The sequence below is a fragment of the Hyperoodon ampullatus genome (assembly GCF_949752795.1).
Source record: "Hyperoodon ampullatus genome assembly, chromosome: 13".
Taxonomy (NCBI): domain Eukaryota; kingdom Metazoa; phylum Chordata; class Mammalia; order Artiodactyla; family Ziphiidae; genus Hyperoodon; species Hyperoodon ampullatus.
This window is the reverse complement of record NC_136926.1, coordinates 23213442-23231295: the sequence shown is the minus strand read 5'-3', so window position 1 is coordinate 23231295 and position 17854 is coordinate 23213442. Positions and strand designations below refer to the sequence as shown.

Below are 17854 nucleotides of genomic sequence, written 5' to 3'. Positions count from 1 at the left end.
GGGGCGGGGGGCGCAGCTGGAGGGGCTCTGAAGCAGTGGCAACTGCCCCCCCCACCGCCAGCCCGGGCCTGCCTTTTAAGGCCGCAAAGTGTCTCCTGGGGGGAGACAAGAGCCAAATAAGGCACGGGCCTGGCAGCTCAGAGCCAGGCTGTGGGTTGGTGCAGGGAGTGAGAGGCGCCGGGAATTCAAACCAGACGGGTCCCTCTGGCCAACCCCCAGCAGGGTGGCTGCCAGACCCTCTCCGGGTCCCACCACAGGGCCTTCGCTCAGGCTGGGCCCGCATCCCCAGCATGCCCTCCCTGGGGGCCTGCGACTTGCCCTCTCACAGGGGGTAAATCTCACCTGGGATAGAAGAAGGGGGTTGGCAGCCCACAACTCGGGCAGGGGTTGGGGGCTCTGTGGGCAGAACAACAGCAGTGGGGGGTGGTAATGCCACCATGAGTCACACCCGGTGCTAAGCCCAGCTCGATCCTACAAGGTAGGTAATAATAATAACAGCCAATGTTGTGCAGTACTTATGCTGGGCCCGGCACATTCTAAGCACTTCTCATAAACAGTCTTAACTCACTGTCCTCACAAAGCCCTGTGAGTGGGTGCTAGTAACCCCTCTGCTTTACAGATGGGGAAACTGGGGCACAGAGTAGCTTGGTATTACCACCCCTCTGCCCCCCGACCCCATGCTCAGATAAATGGATGAGTGAATATGAATATTTCCCTTTGGGGGGAAACAAGGCAGAGAGGTAAAGAGACTGGTCACCCAGCTGAAGGCTGGAGCCTGGACTGGAACCCAGGTTAGTCTAACTCCAGGGCCCGTCCTCCTCTCTCCTGGGCCACCTGGCACTGCAAGTCCCTCAGGTTCCCCTCGGCAGAGGCAGGGAGGCCCGGCGCCCATCAGGAATGCTTCCTGAGAAGAACAGCCTCGGTGAGCCCTCCTCATCCCCTTTGCTCCCAGGTGAAGATGTAAAAGGCCACTGGATGACTGCTTCCAGGAAGTCGACCAAAAGAAGAGGCCGTCCCTCCAACCCCATGGAAATTTGGGTTTTCTCTGGGATGAAGTTGGGCAGAGCGTCCGCCCTGCCCATCCTCCCCACCACCCTGCTATCGTCTTCCATTTTTTCCACGGCACTTTCCACCCTGTAACATGTTATCTGCTTGCCAGTTCCCCAGTCTGATCTTCCGCCCTCCTTGGCTGGAACGTGAACTCCACCAGGCAGGGACCTCGTCCGTCTTGTGAGTGGCTGGGGAAAGTGCCCGGCGCGCAGTAGGGCCTCAGGGCTTCACTAAACCTCTTGTTGAGGAATGCATGAATCACTGGCTGAAAATGAATTTAAAGCAAGCAAACAAAATAAAAGGCAAAATAATGTGGACGGCAGACATGACTGTCTTGAAAATGAACATAAGGGTTCTAATGTCACGCCAGGGGGTCCCCGAGTTTTTAATCTGTGAACATATGGTTGGAAATTCTTTTTCAACTCACTTGCTTTGGGACATTTCACTGGGAGTCAGAAAGAACTAGAAAAACTAATGAAAGCATGGTCTGACCAGCAGTGCAGACATAACTGGCTCAAAGAAATTGTGAGTTAAAATTAAAAAAAAAAAAAAGAAAGTTTAAATAACAAAAACTGTCAAAAAGACCAGAAAATATTGGTTCTAGATTCAAGATTCACAAAAAATGGCCCCCCAAGCTCCCCCTAAATTCTAATAAACGGACAGAAATACTTTAAGGGATGAACCAGGTTGTCAATGGCCCTATACCACACAGAATTCCAGTATGTAAAAAGCCTAGGGCTGGGGGAGGTCTCCTGTGGGATAAAAATGTCACATCCCTCCCACTGGTGTAGAGCCAGGGCCCCTGGAGCGGGCCCCAGTGGGCTGAGAGCCCCCATCACCCTAGCCTGGTGGTCCACACTGAAGGGCCCCTCCCCAGCTCCAATCTTGACCTCCAAGGAGCTCCCTGCTAGTCCCAGGACCACAAACCCTGGCTCTACCCTGGGACCCTGACTGTGGGCCACTTCCCACCATCTGGGAGGTCCCGGCCAGCCCTACACACACACACACACACACACACACACACACGCGCGCGCGCGCGCGCGCGCGCGCACACTGCCTCCTCATCCCCACAGCCACTGCCCCCATGTCACCTCCTCCAGAAAGCCTTCCTGGACAGACCAGGGAACCCACCAAAGCCCCCCACCAACAAGCTCTCATCACTCCATCTTGACCTCCACAAGGCCAGTGCCACCTGCAGTTTCTAGCCCTGTGCCCCCCTAAGCAGCCGCCCTTCCCTCTGCCCAGTGTCTCATGTTCCTTCTCAACAGATCCTCATGAGAACACTGAGGCCCGGAGAGGAGAGGCTGCCCGTCCACACAGCAGGACCAGGGCAGGAGGAGAGGGGAGCAGAGCATGGTGCTTAAGTCCCGCCCTCAGCTGGGAATGGGGGTGTGAGATGTTGGCGGTGTCCCTGGGCTCCAGTTCTGACTTTCTCTCCGAGGGGCTTATTCCTTCATAACCCTCCCCCCAGGTCTGTTGGGTCCAGTGACCACAGACCGCATGAGCGCAGCCTCCCCTGCCCCAGCCCAGCTCCCCTCCCGGGAATTTACTTTACAAATGTAAATATTTGCTACTGTTGGCCTGAGCCAGGGTTTGGGGTCAGGGCTGGGGCTGGGAGCTCCAAGAACTCTCCAGCAGCCCTCTGGGAAGCCCTGGTCTGTCTGTCCTGGTCCCTCTGCGGGTAAAATGAGGTTCCCACTCATTTCCCATGCACCCACTTAACGCCAGACCCATTCCAGGAACCAGAGAGACGGGATTAGTGATGAAAGGGTGGGGATCCTTGGAGCCAGGCGGGAGCGCCAAGAAGGTTACAGGCAGAGAGGACAGCCACTGCCCAGGCTCTGGGGTGGGAGAGAAGGCCATAGTGGGCCCCGGGCAAAACGGAGGGAGGGTGAGGCTGGGGCACCTCGCTGGGGCAGCTGGGAGGGCAGAGGGGGAGCCTCCCGGCTGGGGGTGGAGGATACACTGGTGGGAGTCAGAGGTGGGGGCCACTGAGCCTCCCAGACAGGAGTGGAGTAGATGGGTGGCAGATATGGGCAAATTCCAACAGCATTTAACCTGCAGGATTCTGAATCGGCAGAGTAAGGCACAGGCTTGGCACTGCACCTGGCATTTGGTTAGAGCACAAGAGCCATGTTTGGGAAGGGCCCAGCCCTGGACGGTGGAGAGGCCGAGGGGCCCAGGAAGTGCTGGGCTGGAATCTCCGTCTGCTTTTAAGCTTTTTTACTGTGTGACCCTGGGCAAACTTCTTCCCTTGCTGTTCCCCACCACAGAAGACAAGGGCTGTGGGGGTCCACGGATGGGGAAGGGACAGGTGTGAGGGACAGATGGGAACAGTGAGGGGGAAAGTGGAGGCTGCCCAGCTCTGGGGGAGCCCATGGGGAGGGGAAGGTGAGGGAGCCCCCTCTCCTCTATCTTTCTATCTGGGAGAAGCTGGGGCTGAGGCTGGCTCCCATCAGTCCCAGCTGTCTGAACATGTGCCCCACGAAGTCCTTGGCCAGCACTGCTGCAGAGGAAAGACCTCGGCTCTGGTCAGACTGAAGGGCTTTGAATCCAGCTGTGACCCAGAGCAAGGCACTCCTCTCTCCCAGCCTCAGTTTCCACAGCTGGACCTTCTGTACCGTGACATGATGGCACGATGCAGGTGAGTACAAATCATGGTGCCCAGCACAGAGGACAGTGGCAGCTTTCCTCCCCCTTTATGTCAGTGGCAGTCATAAAGTCTACATCATTATGACTGCAGGAGGGTCTGAGGCAGGGCAACATTGCAGACCTCAGGTCAGAGCCTTTGGGAGAATCCCAGCCATGATGTTTACCTGCTGTGTGACCTTGTGTGAGACCTATACCCTCTCTGAGCCTCACTTGCATCATCTGGACAATGGGGTTGTTGGGTGAGAGATCGGTCTGCGGGGAGCCCCTAGAGGCAGGGTGATCACTACAGCCCTACCCTCAGCAGAGCCCAACAGTCCAGGCCGCTCAGGGGATCAGGACCAGCCCACGTGATGCATTCTGGCCTTGGCCATTCCTTGCCCGTTGTTTCTGGTGGTAGCAGGCAGCCAGGTGAGAGCCTGGGCCAGTCTCCTCCCTGCCATCCAGCCCCAAGGCCTGGAGGCACTGGCAGATGGACGCTTGGTCAGACTGGTCCCAGTCCCAGCTCTCACATACTGAGTGACCCCAGGCCAACCCCCTCACCTCTCTGAGCCTCAGTTTCTCCATTTGTAAAAAGGGGCCCATTCTAGCCCCTTCCTCACGGTTGTCAAGAACATCAGAGAAGCCATCCTCACTCATTATCACGGAGTGAACACTCCCACTGTACAGATGGGAAAACCAGAACTAAAAGCCATGAAGTCTGCTGGCCTCACAAACATCAAGTCCAGAGAGTAGAGGCCTGTTTGCCGAGCAGCTGACTCAGAAATGGGGTCTCAGAGCTGGGAGGCAGGGAAGACTCCCCAGCACAGGGGGCCAAAGGGGAGAGGAAAACATTTATTAAGTAGCTATGTTGGAGGCATGTCTCTGATCCTCTTAATAAGGTGTGAGGCAGGCACTTCTCCATCTGAGGTGACTTTCAGATAGAGACGGGGTTCAGAGAGGTGAAGTGACTTGCCCCAGGTCACACAGCAGAGCACGGCTGATCCAAGGCTGGATTCTGGAATGATAGGTGTTTCCTTTCCCTCTTCAGCTCACTCTGGGCCCTGTCGCCCCTAGTGACGCAGCTCTTTGACCTCAGGTCATGTCACAACACCGGACAGACCGTGAGGGCAGTCACCAGCAGGGAAAACAGCTGGGGGAGCCCAGCCTGAAGCTGGCTGTCATAGGAAGGGCAGGGTCCGGCGTGGGTCAGCAATGTCCTCAAGCTTCCCCGTTCCCATTCCCAGGGCCCCAGCAGAGCAGTTTTCTAGAATATCCAGGCCTTGGCATCCCTTTACTCGGCTCCAACCTCATGGGTGTGGAGAGGCCCTTCCTGTCCCATTGGGCATCACGCCACGTGCTGCCCTCCATGGGCTGTGGCGCCACCTGCTTCATTTCACCCTTGCAACATCCCTGGGAGGCCGACTGTATGATCCTGCCCATTTCACAGGTGAGGACACTGAGGCCCAGGGCAGGAGAGCCCTAGGTGCTGCAAGAGCACAAGGCAGCTTGGTGCCCTTTAGAGAAGGTGCCCCTCCCTCTGAGTGGGCACGAGACAAGTGCCGCCTGAACTGCAGCCTCCCCCACTCCCGGCCCAATACCCCTGCACAACGACTCGCACGGTGCACGGGGAGTACCCGGCCCAAGACCACACAGCTGGTGTGTGGCAGAGCTGGCCCGTCCCCAGGCTGGAACCCCAAGGCCCTGCCGAGGGAGACGTCAGGGTTGGCCCGGCCCCAGTCCTTGTCTCGCACCCCCACCTCACCCCCGCGGCAGAGCCCCAACCCTTGGCTTGGTCGTGGATGCACAGCCTACAGCTGCTGCACTCAAGGGCATGGGCGCTGCCGCCACCTGCTCCACGATGGCCCCATAGACCTGGGAAGGTTTGCCCTTGGGAGGGGAGCCAGGGACAGAGTGGCCTATGTATGGGCAGGCGCTCTGCACCCAGGGGGCCCCACACCCTGGGGACTCGCCCCCTCCTTACCACCAGCTCCTCTGTGGCCTCCTTGGCAACAGTTCCCCCTGGCTGGCTCCCCTCCTGCCCCTGGGGCCCTTCTGCCTCCCCCTCTTCCTCCCAGCATGCAGGGGAGGGCGCTGTTCCCGGCCCCCTCCCTTCCCTCCCTGCGTGCCCCTCCCAGCCTCCCACATCTGCCTTGGTGAGAGTCTCAGCCAGTCTCTTTCCCTGCCATCCAGCCCCAAGGCCTGGAGGCACTGACACATGGATGCTTGGTCAGGCTGGTCCCAGTCCCAGCTCTCACATACTGAGTGACCCCAGGCCAACCCCCTCACCTCTCTGAGCCTCAGTTTCTCCAACTGTAAAAAGGGCTGCCTCTCTGTACTGGACCCCTGCTGGACGTCGGGCAGCTCCCCCCTCCCTCTGGCTGCCCTGCTCCTCCCCCGCTGTGCTGGGGGCTCTCCCACCCCACATGGAAACCACCAGGCTCCCTCCCTGCCCCACTCCATGGGGAGTCTGCCCCCACCCCGTGTGACTTCACCTCTCTGGCCTCCGTTGCCCCATCTGTGAACCGGGGCTGCTGTGGGGTCTCAGGGAGGTGAAGTGTGTAAATCTCTCAAGAAACACCTATGAATGGCGCTATAAGCATCACCTTCCCTTTATTCGGAGGCTGTGTTTCACACATCGCTATTTCTGCAATCAGAATGCATCTTTCCACCGATAGTCACATTAATGTGCTACTTGGGGGCCCCGAATGCCTCTTTCTTTTGAGGGGCCTACGGGCCTGGTTCTCAGGCTGGCTCTAGGCCAGTCCATCCTCTTTCTGGACATTCTTCGGAGCACACTGGGTTCAGCCAGGCAGTGAGGGTGGATGCAGCCTGGACCCCTCAGCAGAGGTAGGCGCCCTCGAGGAGACGGCGCTGCCGGTAGCTGTGTGGCCAGGGGAGGGGCGGGCTGCCTCCTCTGCGCCCCTGCTGGGTGCTTGGCCCCAAACCACCAAGCTGCACGCAGAGAAGGTGGTGGGTGAGGGGGGCCTCTGCCTGGGACACACTCCACACACAGGGCCCAGCTGAGCCCTCCCATCCCTGAGGGCCTGGGAGAAGCCAGGCAGACCTGGGTTCGAATCCTGCCACTTAGGAGCTGTGTGCCCATCCACGCCCTTGTGTGCCCATCACACAGCCTTGTTTTCCTCACCTGCAGACTGGGTGTAGCCATCCCGACCTTGCTGACCCGCTGCACTAAGTGGTGCTTTGCTTCCCTGCACCGTTACCACCTCCCATGGAAATGTCCCCAAGTTTGGAGGAAAGGCTTGGGATGTGTGACCTAAGACGTGAGCTACCCAGCATGTATGAAATTCCTCCAGGGGTCCTGACAGTGTCCCAAGAGGCAGGTGGTCAACACCCGTGGGAGAGCAGACACCCACTGTGGCCGAGCTGTGTCTGGTCGGCAGCTCTGTGCAGCAGCCCCGTGCAGCAGCCCCGGTAAGTGTGGCACTGCGCCCTTGAGCACCTACCAACTCAGCGACAGTTTACAGCTCCCTCCCACAGACCTGAGGGGAGGCACCTGGTCTGCGCTTGGGGCAGTCCTACCTTCCTCGCAGCTGGACCCCGAGCGCCCAGGGCAGCACCTCCACTCGCGGGCTGTCACCGTCTTGTACATCACCTTGTATGTGGGTCTCACCACAGTTCTGTAGCTGAAAGAGCGCCCACGTGGCCTGGTTCAGATGGGCCTTCCGCCATCCCTCCCACCATCCATGGGGACAAGCCCAGAGCCTCCAGGGTCCTCTGCCACCTCCAGGTCCCTCTGGAGCCTCTTTCCTCATGCATTCTGGGCCTCAGCCCTTCCATTCCCTCCCCAGCCCCCAGCCGGGGAAATCTAGAAACCAACTGGACAGGAAGCCCTTGCGAGCTGGGCTAGATTGTCCCCAGCGGTGAACGCTCACTGAGCGAAGGCGTGCAGGTGAATGCTGGAATCCCTCCCCCAGGAAGGCCCAAGAGCCAAGGGGAGGCGCTGGGAATGGATAATGGTCCCTTTGTCCGCCCACCCTTGGGGTCCCAAGCATCTCCTGCACGGGGTCTCAGCCCCAGCACCAGCTCTTTGACCAGGCCGTGCCGACAGCAGCTCCTGCACCACGCGGTCTCGCTCACCTGTTCCCAGGGCAGCTCATGGGCCAGGGGCAATTCTGCAGCACGCGCTGCAGGTAGGTGCCATTCTGCACATGGCACGAGATGGTGCGGGTCACCACGTATGAGCACCAGTTCCTGAAACAGACCAGCAGAGAGGAAGCTCAGGTGCCACTCGCAGCCCATGTTCTCTCTGGGAGCCCCGAGTCTCCAGGCAGGGAGACCCCTAAGTTCTCCAAGTTCTTTGGGCCCTGGAGGGAGTCTCTGAGCTGAAGTGGCTGAGCAGTGAATTCCAGAACCCTGGAGGGGACAGCTGTGCTGGGTGCTCTCGGAGGTCTTGGGGAATGAGCTGCAGGGGGCCAGACGGGAGCAGGGCATCTTGACTGGGGCTCTTCCTCCTCAGCATCTCCTTTCCAACCCTGACCCGTCCAGGCCACCACTGCCTCCCACCTCCCACCTGGACAAGGGCAGTGAGTGAGTGTCTTTCCCCTCACTCTCTCCCCAGAGGGAGGGTCAGAGAGTGGAAACCTGGCAGTGTCCCTTGCCTAGCCCTACCCTCAGCCCTCCAAGTCTCCTGCTCCCACTCCTGCTGTGGATCCCTCACCTCCAGGCCTTTGCTCATGCTAGACCTGATGCCTGCAGCACCCTTCCCCCAATTCTCTTCCTGACACCTCCTACCTTCGAAGCCCCGCTGTGCTGTCACCTCTTCCCTTGTCCTCTTCCACCTCCACCCCCATCTCAATAGAAGTGATGGTTCCCTGCCTGGGATCCTAAGCGCTCTGTATCCCTGTCATGCTGAATTAAGCTGGTGATTCATGTCTGCCCCCTCCCTCCCTGAGGCATGTGAGAAAGAGGCTCTGTCTCACTTATCCTTAGGTCCCCTCTGTGTGACAGCTGGGATGCACAATCAATATCCCAAGCATGGAGGACTGACTTTTTCAAATGCCAACAAATAATCATCTTGCACTGCACATACTGAGCACCTACTATATGCTAAAGGTATTTACATCATCTTCCCACAGTGAACCAGAACCACCCCCCCATTTAACAGAGGGGTAAACTGAGGCTCAGGGAGGGGAAGACAATTGTTCACGTTAAAGAGCTGGTGCATGGCGGATCTGGATTTGAACCCAGGAATGTGGACGGCTCAGCCTGGCCGCCACCTCCATCCCAGAGGCCCCATCAGCTCCCGTCTCCTCCCCACCACCTGAGCCACGGTCTGTGGATCTGTGAAGGCCTCAGCCTGGGAACCTGCTGACCCTGGGCTCCAGGCCACAAAGGAAAGTCTGGTGGGGTGGGGGCTCAAGCTGAGAAGGGTCACCTGAAACAGTCACTCCTTTCCCAGCACCAGCAAAAAAACACAGGCCCGTGACCCCGTGCAGGGCTGAGGGCCGATGAGCACCTGGAATGTCCCAGCCATCACAGAGGTGCCTGCCACCTCGGAAACCCAGCCCTGCAGCTGCGGCCCCACCCCCACCCAGCCCACCTGAAGGAGAAAGTCTTTGGCGGGGACCAGTTGACAAACTCACTATGGGACTCTGCAGAAGTCCCTTCACCGTTCTGTGTCACATTGAAATCAGTCCAAGAGGAGGAAACACCCTGGCCGACCACACGGAGGTGGGAAAGCCAGAGAAGGGTGGCTCTGATCAGCTCAGTGATGGGGCAGGAGCTCAAAAGAGCCCTCGGCCAGGGAACCCACAGCAGAGGTGCCAGGCGCTTGTTACAGCACTGTCAGGAATGGCGCAAAACTGGAACAGCCTAAGTGGGACCCCTAGACACAGAGAACCAGGTGCTGTGACAGAGTCCGAGGTCTCCATGTGCCTGCTTAAGGGGGAAAAAGTATGTGTGGACCAAGAGAATGACATTTCTATTAATACATGAAAAGCAGAGAAAGCCAAAAGACTGTAAATGTATGTACATATAAAGCTATGTGTGTATTTTTTTTTAATTTTATTTGGCCACGCTATGCGGCTTGTGGGACCTTAATTCCCCAACCAGGGATTGAACCCCGGCCCTTGGCAGTGAAAGCACGGAGTCCTAACTGCTGGACGCCAGGGAATTCCCTATGTGTGTATTAAGTGAGGAAAAATCACATGCCTAGATGAGTTCCATCCACTCAGTCCCCTGTGCTCACAGCAGCCTCCGTTTACCATGCCAGGAGCTGTGCCCAGGGCCTTCCACACACCTAACTATAAGTGCCACTTTACAGATGGGAAGACTGAGGCTCTGGGGTCTGGGATGTGCCCTGGGCACCCACGATGAGCGACAGTGTCACGGTTGGAACTCAGCTTTTTCTAACCCCAGGGCTTGTGCTCTTAACCACAGGCTGGAAATGTTTCTCCTAATGAGCAAGTGGGGATTTTATACGTTTAAAAAGATGCATTTCAAAAAGGCCCCCCAGTGCTTGCTTCGGCAGCACATATACTAAAATTGAAACGATACAGAGAAGATTAGCATGGCCCCTGCGCTAGGATGACACGCAAATTCGTGAAGCATTCCATATTAAAAAAAAAAAAAAAAGGTTCTGAAGAACCTAGGGGCAGGACAGGAATAAAGACGCAGACGTAGAGAATGGACTTGAGGACACGGGGAGTGGGAAAGGTAAGCTGGGACGAAGTGAGAGAGTGGCATGGCCATATATACACTACCAAATGTAAAATAGCTAGCTAGTGGGAAGCAGCTGCATCGCATAGGGAGATCAGCTCCATGCTTTGTGACCACCTAGAGGGGTGGGATAGGGAGGGTGGGAGGGAGACACGCAAGAGGGAGGAGATATGGAGATATATGTACATGTATAGTTGATTCACTTTGTTATAAAGCAGAAACTAACACACCACTGTAAAGCAATTATACTCCAATAAAGATGTTAAAAGAAAAAAAGGCCCCCCACCCGTTAGAGCCTCTGGGTCCCCAGAGCTGTGGTTTAAAACCCACTGGGATCTTGTTGGGGGGGGACATAAGCCCCTTTGGAGACTGATGTGAGTTGTCGCTCCTCCCTCCAAAAATGCATAAAACTTGGGGTATAAGTTCAGGGGGACTCAGGGGCTCCCTGAGCCTGTGTGATGTCCCCCAGGCTAGCCCAGGGGCTCTGTGAGTGGAGGAAGGAGGGAGGGAGGGAGCAACCTGGGCAGAGGACGGCCAGAGCGTGGGACACAGGAGGAGGGCCCTGGGCACGGACTGAAGACTCCATGCCAGTGTACAGACTCACACACATGCATACACATCAATATGCACACACACATGCAGACATGAAAGCACACAGGCTCACATATACAACTTCCAGACACACGTGTCCGTGTGCACACACAGACCTACAGAAGCGTGCGCACGCACACACACACTACAGCACACAATCAGACCAAGATCAATCTGGCAGGACACATAACCACAGAAATGACTGTCCAACTTGCACTCGGGCCCACACCTGCAGACACAGGGCCATGCACCTTCACACACAAGTGTTCACACACACCCCATGCCCAGCCCCTGGACTGGACTGGGGGAGGCGGGCCTGTGACTGCCCACAATTGCCCTAGCAATTCTTCTGACCACGGGGGAGCCAGAGAAAACAATTTTTTTCTTCTTCTTACTTACTTAAAATCTCCCCCATGTGAGTTGCTGCCTGGTTCCCTGGTTTATTTCCGACCAGCTGGAGTTTGCTTGAATCCCCTGCTTAGGAGACACGGAGCTGATGGCCGGCTAGCAGACATTTTAGACAGGAGGGGCACTCTGGCCAGGTGGGGTTCAAGGTCAGCCCCTCGTGCCCTCCACCTGGGGGGTCACCAGTAATTACACGCTGCCCCTCCGTGGCCTTGAAGATCCAGCCCCACTGCTGCCAGGATAAGCCCGAGCTCCTCCGCAGGGTCCTAGCCTGGCTCCGCCACCCGCCCACCCCTCCGGCCACTTTCCAGGGGCGCTGCTGGCCTGAAGTCCAGAGCCCACCACGCTGCCCGTCGCCCTGCAAGCCCTGACCGCTGGGTCCTGCACACTTGCGCTGCTGCTCTCCCTCCTTCCTGCCCTCCCTCCCATGCATGTCTTCTCCCCACCTCAGATCTTTGCATAGGAGATTCCCTCTGCCTGGAAAGCCCTCTCCCTGCTCCAGCAAACTCCTATTCATCCTCTGGGTCTCAGTCCTGAGACTCTGGGCACAGTTGGGCACCTGCAGGGGCCCCCCTCAGCCACTCACAGCAGCCCTGAGCTTTTTCCTCCCCCGATGGTGCTGGGGGAGGGCGCTGGTGGGGACCAAGCCAGTATGGGGCTCAGCCCGGGGGCGCTCAGAGAGGTTTGCTGAATGACTGAGAACAGACAGTGGCCCTGGGCAGAGGAGCCAGGACCCAGGTTCCCAGAGATGGGTGCAGTCCTTGGAGGCCCCGCCCCCATCCTGCTGCCCTTGGGAGCTTCTTTTCTGGGGTGTGGTTTGTGACAAGCTGCCCAGGAACTGGATGATGCTGGGTTACCTCCTGTGGGATGGGACAATGGCAGGGGCTGGGAGGAGGCAGCACCTCTCCTGGGCCTGCCACTTCTGCCCACTCAGCACCTCCTGGGCCTCCAGAGGCTGCCGGGAGGAGAGAAAACAGGCCAGACCAGCTCGGCCTGGCACTGGCCGCCCCCACGAGGGGCCCCCCCGCATCTGCCCTCCACCCCCTGCCATGAGGAGCTCAGGGGACTTTGTCTCCATGAGGCCCAGGGCTGTGATCCGGAACAGTGATAGGGGCTAATTGCAGGAGGCAGCCAAGCGGGCTGGGGGCCAAGGGCCGCTATGAAAAGGAGAGGAAAGAAAGAAGACCCACAGGGTGGGGGTGGGGTGAACAGAGCCCGAACCCCACACCAGAGGCGAACCCCACACACTGGCTCTGCTGCTTCCTAAGTTGGTGACCTTGGACAAGGCCCTGACCAGCTCGGGGCCTCACTTTGTCCATCTGCAAATGGGGACAGCAGACACTCCTCCTGCAAGGGAGGTTTCATGCAGAGCCCTTAGCGCAGTGCTGGCAGCTTTTGGTAGTTCTTGTTCCTGGACCGTGACATAGGGCCCACACCAGGCAGGTCCAGGGCCTTCCCTGAGGGACACCAGCACTGTACCTTCTGCACAAGGTCCTCCCCTTGACTTTGGGATAGGGATTGTCAGGCTCTGCATTTTACCAAGTGGAAACTGAGGCCCCAAGAGAAGTCACTTACCCAGGTCACCCCTGTGGGTATAGCGCTGGGATCTGAGCTCCCAAGGGAGGGGGTGGGGAAGAAAATTCTCCACTCTCCTTGACTCTTGGATTTGCCCAAAGGAAGCCAGTACTGCAGGGGAAGAAGCCTGGACCAGGACACCGGTGACGGCTTCAACTCTAGAGCCACAGCACTGAGACACTGAGATGGGTCATTAAAGGCTGGAAGGGCCCTCAGAGGGGCAGGAAGCACCCCCAGCAGGGACTGAGGGGGCAGACAGGGGCAAGGGCGAGACAAGGCAGCTCTGCACAGCCCTGGACACCCTGGTTCCGGGGGTCTCAAAGTCTTGCCACATTCTTGGGCCTGGGGGCGGCCCCTTGGATGCCTTCCCGGGCCTCCCCCTCCCCAGGCACAAAGCCTCTTTTCTCCCTCTGGTCTCTTGGCTGCCAAGGGGTGCCTGGGGCACCGGGATAGGGGTGGAGGGAGGGCTGATGGGGAGCAACATCCCCATGCCGTCTCCAATGATGCTGGGACGGGGCCACAAGGGGAGGTCCTGGCAGCCAAGAACCACAGATTCCTTGGCTAAGGGGTCCCTCCCCTCACTCAATGTTGGTCATAGCAGGAACCACTGTACATCAGGCCCTGCACTGGTTCCTCCCGTGGGGGACTGTCCTCAGAACAGGCCTGTGTGCAGGGGATGAGGGGAGGGAAGAGGGGAACTGAGACCTGGGGCCCTGAAGAGACCTGCCTGAGGTCACACATTGAGTGGGTGACAGAGCCAGGAATAAAACCCTGCTCTATCTGAGGCCAGAGCCCCTAATTCCTAACCACAACCTGCAAACTTTTCTCAGCTCCCCAAGCTGACAAAAGCTCGCCCTCCTCCAGGAGAGCTGCTGGGGTGAAAAGTACACTGGATCTGGAAACTGACTGACTTAGATTGAGGTGCCTTTTCCTCTCTAGGCCTTGGTTTTCTTATCTGTAAAATGGGAGCAACAGCATTGCCTACAGAGCTTTTGTGATGCTCAGGCCACTGTGAGCCTTCTATGACCAGATGGGGTGACAGTCCCCAGTGACCACCAGACACCTGCCCACAGACACCATCCTGCTCCCACATAGCAAGTCCTGGGGGGCCAAGGAGCCCAGGCTGGGAGGCAGTGGACTGGCTGAAGGGGCAGTCCAGGCCTTATGCCTTCTCAACCATCATCCTGAGCTTGACACTGGGGACCCTGGGGGTTCACATCCTCGCCCTAGGCAGGTCATGTCTCCTCTCTGAGCTTCATCTTCCTCCTCTATGAAATGAGGACCATAAAAATGTGTGCCTCCCATGGCAGTCGGGAAGATTCTGGAGGGGATAGGTACAGGTGAAATGCCAGCCCAGGTCAGCATGCATGGTGGTGGCTGTAACATCTGCCAGCCGTCCGTCCCTGTCTCAAGACAACTGCTCCTCTGGCCTCTGATGCCACAGCCACCTCTGCCCTCCAGCCCTGCCCATGTCACCTGCTCTTGCTAGCCCAGCGGGGGCACGCTGGCCCCTGACCACTGGGAAAAGGGAATTTCTGAAAAGAATTAAAGAATTGAGCCCGTAGGGGGTGGGGGCCGGGCAGGCCTTTGAATGGGATGAAAAGGCCTGGAGAGGCCTGGCTACTCCGTATTGTCTGCCTCAGACAAGAGCGGCGGCTGGCCCTCGAAAAGGGACCCCCGCAGGGGCAGGGGCAGGGGCAGGGGCTACAGCCAGGACAGGGGCCTGGGTAGGTTCAAACAGTGTCACCAAGGCCAGAAAGACACAGATTTGAATGCCAGTTCTTCTATTAATGGTCAATGAGCCTAGAAGATTATGTTAATTCTCTGGGGCCTCAATTTGCTCATCTGCTAAATGGGGACAAGTGTTCCCTACCTCATTCAATCCTTGAACACTGCACGTAAAGGGCCCCCTCACTGGTACTGGGAGATGCTCCATAAACACCACCAGATAGAATGCTCCCTGCTCCTCAGAGAGCAGCAGGAAGACAGAGCACTTGCTCCCAGCCCAGTCCAAAATGCCAGGTCCCTGGGGGCCGACACTGACCCTCAGTCTGTGAAACTCCACCCCAGTCTTCGTCCTTTGAGGGAAACAGCTGGGATACTAAAAAAAAAGCCAGGAGCAGAGTAAAGCGGGGAGGGTCCCCCAAGTGTCAGCTAGAGGGTGCCCTGGGCTTCTCCTATGTGCAGGAAGGGGGCCCTAGGGAGAGGGTGGGGGAAGTCTTGGTGGTTTCCTCCCTCGGGGGAAACCACCCCCTGCGGCTCTGGAGGTGAAGTGGTGGGGGGTGGAGAAGGCTGTCGGGGGACTGCCGGCTCTGTATACGTGAAGTAGGTGACCCCCGCAGGGCCTGGAGCTTCTGCCAGATAGCGGGGAGGCCCAGGGTTCCTGCCCCAACGCGGGCTGGCAATGAGGTGGGGAACCGGGTCCCTTCCCAATCCCGGGCTTGCACGGAGTTTGGGGCGGGGGCGGTGCCTGGAGTCCCTTTCCCAACCCCGGGCTGGCAGGGCACAGCGGTGGTGCGGGGGGTGGGGGCAGCCCTTACCTGCGTGCAGAGAACGGGGCTCCCCCAACGCTCCACGCGGCGCTGCCTCCCGGGAGCAGAAGCCCGAAGCAAAGCAGCGCCCAGGCCCGCGGGCCGCCCATGTTGCGCCCGGCGCCCTCCGCGCGCGGCCCCTCGCCGTCGCCTCCAGCCTGGCGTCCCCGCCCGCGCAGCCAGCCGCCCAGGACGCGCGGATCCCGGTTCCCAGCGCAGCGGCGGGAGGGCGGGCGGGAGGCGGGCGCGGGGCGGGGGCGAGCGTTCCCGGCCTCGCCCGGCCCCTCCGCGCGGCCCCCCGCCCCTTGCGCCGCCGCTGCCAACCCGGAAGGAGCCCCGGGGGGCCGGGGGCCCCCGCCAGGAAGGTCACCAGGTGCCCACCTGAGCCTGGCGCCCTGCGCCGCGTGGCCCTTTTGGGGGCGCGGTGCCAGTTTCGAGGTGCCCTCCCACGTGTTGCAAAGTGGGGAGCTGAGGCCGGGCCACGGTCTCAGACGCAGCCAGGACCCAAACCCAACAAGCCTGGGCTAATGATGCGGGGGCCTCATCCCCTCTCGACATTTTTGAGGGTTCTAGTTCCCGAGCCACGAGGGACGGTCCATCCATGCAACAAAGGCTTCCTGAGCAGTGAACGCCACTGTGTGCAGGGCACCTCACCTCCGCTTCACACCGTCTCTCGGTTTAATCTTCAAACCACTCTGGGTGAGGTGGGCACAATTATCCCCATTTTACAGAGAGAAAAAAAGAACCCTGGTGGCGCAGTGGTTGAGAGTCCGCCTGCCGATGCAGGGGATACGGGTTCGTGCCCCGGTCTGGGAGGATCCCATATGCCGCGGAGCGGCTGGGCCCGTGAGCCATGGCTGCTGAGCCTGCGCATCCGGAGCCTGTGCTCCGCAACGGGAGAGGCCACAACAGTGAGAGGCCCGCGTACCACAAAAAAAAAAAAAAAAAAAAAAAAAGAGGCCCAGGCACTCGTAGTCCCCCTGGGAGAAGACCTGGGCTGACCCCATAAAGTCAGTGTCCACTCTTATCACCATTTTACAGATGGAGAAACTGAGGCAGAGAGGAGATGTCATCTGCCTAAAGCACCCCATCAGTGGTTGGAAGAGCTAGGATTCAAATCCAGGTCTCCTGACTTCAGAGGGGGTGTCAGCTCTTTAGCACAATTAAGGAAGAGTGCAGACATCAGTTGCTCTGGGCCTGGGTTTCCCCATCAGTGACAAGGAAAGGACTGGCTTACAATGGAGTTACTTCATCTGGGGTACATGGAGTTACTTCATCTGGGGTACATGTGAATCCCACCAAAGTGTATGAAAGTATGGTGTGTGTGTGTGATACATATGTGTGCAGGTATGATGGAGGCATGTGAAATGTGTGATGCCTGTGTGCATGTGTGTGATGTATGTGTCTGTGACAGAAGTGTATGTTTATGTTCTCATCAGAGGGCACCCAGACCCTCCCCAAACTCCAGGACAGTCTCTGACCTCCCCCCAACCCCCTTCTGCCAGAACTAATGGGCAGCAGGCAGTCCCAAGCTGGTGAAGCCCCTACCACCCTGGCAGTGCACCGGGGACCTGTCCTACGGGATCCTGCTGTGGCTTGTCCAGATCTAGGATCTCTGCTAGAAACACTCCAGCAAGAAGGGCATGCTGGCCCTAACCTCTGATTCCTGGGACTACCTCTCCTAGACTCACCAGAGCAGCACAGGGCCCTGGGCTGAGTCAGAGGGGGGAGGGTGTGCCAGTGGAGAGAGCCGACCCCTGTCCCCCGAGGGGGCAGGCAGTGAGAGCTGGGTTCAAACCCTCCCTCTGCCCCCTCTGCCCCCTCTGCCCGTGTTAGCTTGGGCAAGGCCTGCCCCTCTCTGAGCCTCAGTTTCTCTTTGTAAGGAGAACAGTTGCACGTTCCTTACAGGGTAGGTGCAGGAATGAGATATGCCTTGGCCCGCACAGTCCCCTGCTTCACGTGGTTCCCCCAAGGGCTCCTCACATCCTCCAACAACATCATCATGGTGCCAACTTTGCCCCCCTAGGGGAGCTGACTCCCTCCCTTCCATTTGTGATTTTTGGTCACCTCTATGTGCCATCTGTCTGACCCCCAAGAAAAGCAGCTTTGCACCTCTCTGGTTAGCTCTTATTTTTTTTTTTTTTTTTTTTTGCGGTACACGGGCCTCTCACTGTTGTGGCCTCTCCCGTTGCGGAGCACAGGCTCCGGACGCGCAGGCTCAGTGGCCATGGCTCACGGGCCTAGCCACTCCGCGGCATATGGGATCTTCCTGGACCGGGGCACGAACCCGTGTCCCCTGCATCGGCAGGCGGACTCTCAACCACTGCGCCACCAGGGAAGCCCAGCTCTTATTTTTGACACAACTAGATCAGTTACTTAATCCTCTAGATAAC

At 58.4% G+C, this 17854-nt stretch overlaps 1 protein-coding gene across 4 annotated transcripts in view; it reads right to left on the bottom strand.

Moving 5' to 3' along the window:
• The window catches only part of EMID1 (EMI domain containing 1), a 40378-nt gene extending 24782 nt beyond the window's left edge, over positions 1–15596 (bottom strand). For all 4 annotated transcript variants that reach the window (XM_079717350.1, XM_079717349.1, XM_079717348.1 and 1 more), the window contains exons 1-3: positions 15471–15596; positions 7780–7893; positions 7222–7325 (exon numbers count right to left, since the gene is read on the bottom strand). In XM_079717350.1, the coding sequence (XP_079573476.1) occupies positions 7222–7325; positions 7780–7893; positions 15471–15571 (319 nt within the window). In that variant the 5' untranslated portion in view covers positions 15572–15596. The remainder of the gene's footprint in view (positions 1–7221; positions 7326–7779; positions 7894–15470) is intronic.
• Positions 15597–17854: the final 2258 nt, after the last annotated feature.